The 8608-nt window shown below is 42.4% G+C and overlaps 1 protein-coding gene across 1 annotated transcript; it reads right to left on the bottom strand.

The window, feature by feature from the left end:
* Positions 1-2698: 2698 nt before the first annotated feature.
* Positions 2699-8528, bottom strand: zgc:77849 (UPF0472 protein C16orf72 homolog). The gene is made up of 4 exons (XM_027015756.2): positions 8137-8528; positions 6862-6942; positions 4483-4758; positions 2699-4165 (listed from the first exon to the last, which is right to left on the bottom strand). Exons 1-4 carry the CDS (start codon positions 8333-8335, stop codon positions 3924-3926), a joined length of 798 nt encoding a protein of 265 aa, XP_026871557.1. The 5' UTR covers positions 8336-8528; the 3' UTR covers positions 2699-3923.
* Positions 8529-8608: the final 80 nt, after the last annotated feature.

Below are 8608 nucleotides of genomic sequence, written 5' to 3'. Positions count from 1 at the left end.
GTTTACCTCCAGAGATGCAGACAACACATCTTGACATTGCGACACTTGTAGCTTTATGCAGAACTGCCATGCAGTACTCACCAAAAGCCACACAACTTCTGCTGCTCATTGCTTTTACCCAGTCATAATTAAATCTTTATTAGCTGTGTTTAATCACTTGGCAAAAATCAATGCTGGAGCTCAAAGTGTAGAACACATATTGGCACAGTTTTGCAGAAATGTTAAGATCCTGACTTACAATGTGATCTACAACACTACTGAAACAGTGTAATACATGCAGCCATGCAGAAACCACACTGGAAGGAGTCTGGTTTCATCCTGATTGCATTTCTGACTTTGACATCTTAGCTCTTTTCAGTGAGCTGGGGGCTTTCAGGGTGTTCTAGGGTATTTTTAGAACATTTCAGGGTGTTCTAGGGTATTTTTAGGGTGTTTCAGGGCATAACACTTGGATAGGTCTACCACACTTCTACATATATACTGTATACCCAGTCTAAAATTTTATTCACTTTACAAAACTCTAAAGAATAAACCGGAAACCTTATCTGGAGTTCTGAATAATTAATCAGCTTGTTGATCTATTTGCCAAAACCTTCAAAAAAACAAAGTTTCCAGCAAAATGTGCCTTTTCCTCCATATATTGCCCCCAGTTGCAGGGTCAACAGGGAGGTATGTATTCTCCAGCATACAACATGGTCAAACGAGAATTACATTATATATATGGTAAGCCTGGGTCAGCGTAACTAATAATGTTGATGCCAATTAAACTTAGAAATTCTATAGAGCAGTCATATATCTTTTTGAAATTCAGGGCACGATGACTTTAATGAGTCATTCAGTTTTCAGCACAAAAAAAAAAAATTAACAATTGTTACTCAATAAAAATTCTGTGGAAACCTTGGAGGACTGCACTCATTAATATTCATACAGTCTATAGTTGCATTTGCATTTTTGGTGCCTCTTGTGCTGGTGCACTCTCATATGTTGCATTTGAATGACTGATATGATTGATCTAATAGAGGAAACCAGCCAGGAATGAGATACTGGGGGGGGGGGGGGGCAGTCAGACTGAGCATTGATATTTTCTACTCCACCAAAATCTGACTGCATTCTGAACCCGTAGGCTGTTTCCATGAGATTCAGAGGCAAGATGGGAGTTCAAAATGGCTGCACAGCAAAAAAATAAATAAAAAAATAAAAAATAAAAAATAAATCCCTAAACCTTACAACATCAAGGGAAAGAGCTTAGTAGAGGACCACATGTCTGAATTTCTCCATTTTGATTTTAAAGCAGGAATTGTGCTTAGCCACACATTTTCATGCATTTCAAGTATTTCAAACGTCAAGGCAGTTTGGATAGATTTTAAGACACCTACATTCAACATTTAAAGGGGCTCAGACTAGCCAGACACAGCTGACAGGGCTAGACTAAAGTCTCCAGTTTGCTCTAATAAGCTTTTCTCAGAGCTTTTAGGAGGTGGTTAGTGGGCCCCATGATCCATTACTTAGTTTCTGAGCACTGCTTTTAAAATCACACACACACACACACACACACACACACACACACACACACACGCAAACTCTGCTTGCATTGCAGAATCAAAATCATTTTTGCTAAACGAAAGTTTGCAAAAGCACTTTCCGTAGTCATTTCCACTGACCTAGTCCTTCGAATTAAATCGTGCAATATTACAGTTGCCTTTTCAGTCTTAGACCACAGAAACAAATCAAATTTTGAGACAATTCAAATTACTTTTTTATGATCATGTTCTTTTGAGTTAATGCAATGGAGAAAAATGCATAGTCCAATAACTATAGCTTCTGATTTACAATTTAACAAAAGGGAATCCCAACATAATGCTATAGGTTCTTAAAACCCAAATTCACAACCAAATCATCTATTATGTGAGTCCAGTAACTGTTTCTTATTCTTGTTGTGCAGGCTTGGTGGTGGTCACTAAACACCAACTACAGAACCAAACCATTCAGAGACCCTAAATAAAGAATCACAACTTCACAGGTTTTTTTTTTTTTAACTAAAAAGGTCATTATGAAGTCATAAACCTGACCTTTGAAAAAACTGCCATCCAACAGTATCCTGTCAACCCTGGAGCTGCAACAAATGGACAGTAAGGCATGGACAGACAGTGGATGTGCAGTTAGTAGACATGACTGCTAAGAGACTGAGAGCATCATTTTGGCCTACACCCTTTCCCGTGCATCAACATGGGGTGGCCAGAAGAACATATGCAATGAGTAGTATTTCTGTTATGAAAAGCAAGCATATGGACTTCTTGAAGGTAAACATGTTGTATGAAAACAGGCATGGGAGTGAATGACTACAACGACACACCCGTTTCGTAGCTTCTTGTGTTCACGTTTTTCGTAAGCCACTACAAAGGAATCACCTCACTCTGTTGTATATTAACTCAACACTTAGAAAAACGATTCAGCTTTCTCGTGGGGGGGGGGGGGGAGAAAAGTCTTTTATAATATTGATTTGGATCCGAGGGCTAAAAAATGATTCAGACTTTTAAACAAATGTATTAACACTTCCAAGAGCTCAGTCACAAGCGTGAGGTCAGTTTGTCTAAAAGCAACATGGTATGAAGATCACTGAAAGATGGCCGAGCTAGCCCAGCCCTAACCAATGAACATTAGCTGAGCACTCCAACACTATGGCGAACAGGAGAAGAGGTAGTTAAAAGCTTGATTTCTTTAATGCAAGAATCATTATTGTACATTAACAATTCAATGGTCTCTGCACAGCTCTTTTTTACAATATGTACCACAAGTCTATGTCAGCACCTACAGTTATTTACATTACATAATGTTACACTGGAGACAAAGGCGCTGGGGGGTGAGAGAGAGAGAGAGAGAGAGAGAGAGAGAGAGAGAGAGAGAGAGAGAGAGAGAGAGAGAGAGAGAGAGAGAGAGAGAGAGAGAGAGAGAGAGAGAGAGAGAGAGAGAGAGAGAGAGAGAGAGAGAGGGGGATGATGGGATGAACGCACAAGAAGTATGATGAGCTTCAAAGGAGAAGAAAATAAAAGTGATTCAGGGTCGTGCTCAACAGTAAGTGCAGCTATCAGAGCACTTGTGCCTGCTACTAGAGCAGCAAAAATGCAAAAAAATTACAAATAACATGGTAATATTTTTTTTTTTAAAAACAAACCAAAAAAACCAAAACAAAACAAACAAAAAACAAAACAAAACAAAAAAACACACACAACACACAACCTTTGTTGCTCTTTAAGCTGCAGTGTGGTAGCTGAGAGCCGGGGCAGTGACAGGCGCTGTTGGAGGAGACAGGTACCACGCACACATGCCTTACAATCTCTCGTGCACACTCACCTTAACGTCAGAACACTTGCAAATTGTCCCGCACGCACACAAAAATAAACATACATACATACATAGACAAACATTTCGACATACTGGATCTCGTACTGCCATGGACGTTTACGCCAACCATACTTCAATATGGTCTCATTCACGCACAAAACACACAGGTCAAACATAGCAACTAACAATTACTCCAACACTCGTACAACCTAAACACAACGCTCAACACACACACACACAAAAAAAAAAAAGTATAATTTTTCGTTTTCCGGTCAGTTCAGTCTTAATGCAACACACATGCATCCAAACACACAAACAGAACCAGATGAATGAGGGGTGTGTGTATGTAGACATAATCACATGGAAGGGCACTTCGGCCTCTGCACTGAGCTCCACATCCCACTGTTGAACTCACTGAACTCTCTAGACCAATCAGACAAAGCGCTAGACTGGAGCAAGCACTTCTATTGGCTGCTATTGTTTCCTGGTCAAGAGTTAAGATGGGAGGATGACTGACGAGTGGCTTTTTTTTTCTTTAATTTTTGTGTTTATTTAATTTTTTTGTTTGTGCACACATGAGCTCAGATCATCCTATTGCGTTTGTGGGTGGGCGAGTCTGTGATGACATCACTGCACTGGGCGGAACTTCGTTTCCGAGTGCCGTTGTCTAGGTGGAGCGCCATCTCCTCGGCAATGAAGGTGTTGAGGTCAACATCGTGGAGACCGTTTCTACGGCGCCCGGGGGCAGAGCTGGTGCTCAGATGGGTGGGCGACCCAGGAGCTCCAGAGCGCATACTGATACTCGCCATGGCACCACTTAGGCCTGCAACACAGGCGTAAACATCATGGTACAGCCCCCTTCAGTTTATCCACAGCCAACTCCTATTGGAACTGACTGATATCAAAGTTCACCCCCCCCCCCCCCAATCAAATGGCATTACCCCTAATCTGAAAGAATACAAGCTACACTTTTCCAGGTGATAAGAATCTGGATACAATACAGAACTACAGTTAGTTATTCCCAAATCAGACAGTCTTAAAATTGTTAATAAAATATTTCTATAACTAACATTTCTAACCGATCATTGTAGCTCGTATGGGCTCGCAACATAAAGAAGTACGTAAGAAAAGCAAGCTCACCATGCAGGGCAATGGCCTCCCTGAAAGGTTGCAAGTCCGTCTCCACAGACGAGCTAGTTTCTGAGGACGCAGGCCGGCTCGGCGACACCATGGTAAGTCGGGGCGGAGCCCTGGAGCTGCGTGGGGGCGGGGCCTTGCCACACAGGAAGCTAATGAGGTCTTCACGCCGGATGGTCCGCCTCCTCTTCTTCACCCAGGCTAGCACGTCCTTGTTCCGTCTCTGGTGGCCGATCTGAATGCCTAGCTCGTAGTTTCTCTGGTGGGCCTCCACGCTCTCTGCAAAGACACGGGCGCAACCACTTGACAAAGTTTATTCTTTGCAACCAAGGCAGACACTAAAGATACTTTTATTTAAATAAAAACAAAAAACTAAAAAAAAACAAAAACTGGTAGCCAGGGTATAATGATTTCAGTACAAGAAAAACAAATAAAGTGAACATTCAATGCTGTGTATTCACATTTATAAATGTACCGTCGATACTCCAGAGTATCATCTTATAAGATCACGTTTTTTTCCCAAGGAAATGCTACTTGTACATTCTTTTGTTTACAGTACAGCAGGTGCTAGCAACACTAAGGTCATAGGTTCAACTCCCAGGAAACATGTACTGTCAGTCATAAATATTTAAGTTGCTCTGGATAATGTGCATTGTAAAAAAAAAAAAAAATTCTGCATTGCACTCGATCTTACTCTTGAGGACTACCCCCACCTTTGTTGGGAGGACGACTTAAAACATCCGAGTGTGTTTTATTAGTGTCGAGAAGTGTAGTCCTGCCCCAAGTCCATCGCAGTAAGTCAAGCATGCCGCTGTGCTGTTAGACAGCAAACGTGGTTAGACAGACCACTCTCAGGAGTCAACTATGAGCCCATGAAAGCATGCTTTAAACGGTCATAAAACGTAAAATAATTTTCAATAACTCTAAAAAAGGCCTGATATTAGCTAGTGAAATTGTATGCTTTAGTGTTTTAGATGTGTTAAGCGGGTGATTCAACATTGTAACAATTACTGCACTTAATGTTAACATCCATCAACACTTTCAGCCACCCTGCCCTGAAGACATTGCTGAGCATAACCTAGCAAGTAGAGATGCATGCAGCTCTACTCATAAGAAGTTCGAACACACTCCCTTAACCACATGGAGAGCTGGATGGCTACACACTGTTAATTATGTCTAGCCACAGTGACTGTAATGCTATTGGAACAACTACTTGCCAACTAGGTTCCACCTCGCTGATGCTTTTGTCCACGCAGTGGTCGCTGGACTTTCAGAGGCATCTCAGACAAGGCAACAATAGGAAATGACAAATAACTAAGCAGACAACTCTCAGGAGCTTTCGCTCCTTTCAAAAACCAACTAGACGGTCATTAAAAAGTTTCACCTGGTGCACCAAGCCAGACCTTACACATCACTTCCACATGCACTCATTCATTCTAGTTTGTTTTCTTCAGCCTGTATCCAATCACCATTTACTTCTGATTGGTTTCCACTCTTGGAGGAAACACATGCACTGTGTGCACGCTTGTTACTCCAGATGCTGAAGTGTGTAAAAAGTTACTTTTTTGTTCGCCTTTTATACAATCCTTTAACTGATCTCACATGTCAACATTTTTGTCTGATAAGCCTACAAATTAATTCTCAAACTCTAAAACTCAAACAGGCAGAATCTCAAACTTGTACACCTGCACAAGTTCCTTGATCCCTCCACTTGAGCCGTGAGCAAACTTTTACTGCCTTTCTAAGACGTTGCTAGCAGCCTCCAGCCTAAACCCTCCAATCCAGTACACAAGCACTGAACCTTCCTTCTGCTGACCCTAAACCAGAGGTGCTTAACTGTGGTATGTAAGGACGAGAGATAGCCCCATCACAAAGTGAGCTTTCATGTGCAATTTGTCTGCAAGGGTGTCGTCCGGATGAATCGTATACAGCCGTCAGCGGTTCCCACGGGCCCATCCCTAAACTGAATGGTTGCCGAGAGCAACGCTCTGCATCACACTAGATACAGTGCCATGAATTAAGCACGGTTAAAAACAAAACCTTATGACACCTGATGATAATATAACACAAGGGATCCACACAAAATTTCAAAGCAGCAAGGGTGTTTGGTCTGGACTCTTGGTGTTATGGTCAAGACAGTAGACTATGTAAAGACAGCGACTTATCAAGCTAGATTTTAATTAATAGCCAGTTTTACTTCTTTGGATAAACAAGCACCAGGAGGCGATTACTATGCAGCGTTAAAAGTGTACCATATTACCTTAGTTCCTTTGCTTTACAAGAGCAGTCCTATGTTCACATTTTCCATACAACATAGCAAGGTGCTGATATCACAAGCGTTAGCATTCATGTAATAACATCCTTCACAACATCTTAACGTACCCTTGTAGAGGTTGGTAACGGCAGTAGCAGCATTTTGAAAAGGGATCCACAAAGAAATCCCCTGTTGTTGACAAACTCTATCTGTGGGAGGAAGAAGAAAGGACAGGAAATGTTCAAGTGCCAAAAAGACATATGTCATCACGGGCTCCCGTCTGTGTTAATGAGTGACATCATTGATGTGTTTGCTCACCAGACTGTCAAAAAAGTTAAAACGACTCATATGAAATTTGTTATTCAGCACCACTGTCGAGTGGCTAACATAATAACATGATGTCTAAATTTGATATCTAGAAGGACGATGCTACGCCATTTTGTTGGGAGTAGTAGGTTTACTTTGTCAGAAGATTGAACCATGTAACCAAGACTGAAAACCTCACTACCAGAAACCCGGATCTTTATCCATCTGGCGTTGAAACAAGCCTTGTTAGCAAACTACAACACTAATCTTGTTTTAACAAACATAAAAGTAGCAAGGTTAAGCTAACTTTATTTCTCATAGAACTGGCCGGATGAATCATCATCGGAAGCCAGACTGACCACAATATTTCCAGTACAAATCGTACAACTTAGCTAGCTTGCTAATTCTTCCCTCGCCATTTTGTTTTACATTACTTCAACCTTTTGTTGATATGTGGCGAAGTTTTTAGCAGTTGTCCACCATACGTCCTCAATCGATGTGCCCCAATTCTGAATATGCCCCACACGAGTTGACAACACTAGAGCTCAGCGATAAATTGTCCGAGTTATTTTCACCATAGGAACTCCTCCCTGGACTTCGCCATTTTGTTTCACCTAACGATAGCTATCTAAAATATAAAATATTGACAATAACCTGGGTGGGATTAATTTATACGGTCGTATCGTAAATTGCTAAAATAGTGCGAGTCAGTAGACCAAATTTGACTTGTTACGACGCTTATTAACCCAGCTGCCCATTAGTGTCACCCTCAGTCTCTGCCGTATTAGCAACCTAGCAAAAGACTCAGGGTGGGCTAGCGACCTTCACTACCAACAGACAGGGAAACTGTTCGTGAGCATTTAAACAAGCTCAAAATGTCTTTAATACTTGACAAAAGTCATTTGTCTTGGTTAGTTACCGTAGTGTCAGTGTTGGCAGCTATTCTGTGAACTACCCCATGTCCTTTGTTTATAATATAGTGGGAACTGCCACCGAGTTAGCGAACTAGCTAAACAACAAATAACCGACCATTCGCGTTACACAGCGAGCGGTTAACACTTCAGCTGTCGGGTTGATTTTGCGCCCCTTCCACGGACCTTTATACAGCTGTGCGACGGCGGTGGCGGAATTCTGGAAAAGGTGCCACAGTTTCTGCTGGCCTTGGTCGGTCTCCTCCTCGTTTGGCTCGTCCTGCTCGGCCTCAGCCAGGCACTGCCGCTCCCATTTGGAGAACCAGTGTTCGGGGCCGTGCTCCTGGATCTCCGCTTCCCCCTCCTCCTTCTTCTCCTCCATCATACCAACCCTCAGAACCGCGGCTATGCTCGCCTATGCTTCACCTATATGTTTTATCCCGAATCACGTTACAAACGACTGTTGGAGCCTCATCGACGGCTGCGAGTGGAACCTACGACCGCATAACCGATCCGCTTCTCCGCCGGTTGAACGACGACGGCGCTGATGAAAACAACCACCGTCGCTGTTCACCAAGCCCCGCCTTCTTCCTATGTCACTCTGATTAGCTACAGTTGCCATGGGGCGTGGCTTGCCGACAGCGCTTTAAATCTTTAT

The sequence above is a fragment of the Electrophorus electricus genome, chromosome 16 (genome assembly GCF_013358815.1).
Source record: "Electrophorus electricus isolate fEleEle1 chromosome 16, fEleEle1.pri, whole genome shotgun sequence".
Lineage (NCBI taxonomy): Eukaryota > Metazoa > Chordata > Actinopteri > Gymnotiformes > Gymnotidae > Electrophorus > Electrophorus electricus.
The sequence above is the reverse complement of the archived record's forward strand: the minus strand, read 5'-3'. Positions and strand labels throughout refer to the sequence as shown.

What these genes read in the sequence shown, in the direction of transcription:
- zgc:77849 (XM_027015756.2), bottom strand. Translation starts at nt 8,335, where the DNA reads ATGATGGAGGAGAAGAAGGAGGAGGGGGAAGCGGAGATCCAGGAGCAC. An exon ending in CGTCGCACAGCTGTATAAAG is followed by an intron (nt 6,943 to 8,136) that starts GTCCGTGGAAGG and finishes TTCCTCCCACAG; the next exon opens with ATAGAGTTTGTCAACAACAG. An exon ending in CGTTACCAACCTCTACAAGG is followed by an intron (nt 4,759 to 6,861) that starts GTACGTTAAGAT and finishes GTGTCTTTGCAG; the next exon opens with AGAGCGTGGAGGCCCACCAG.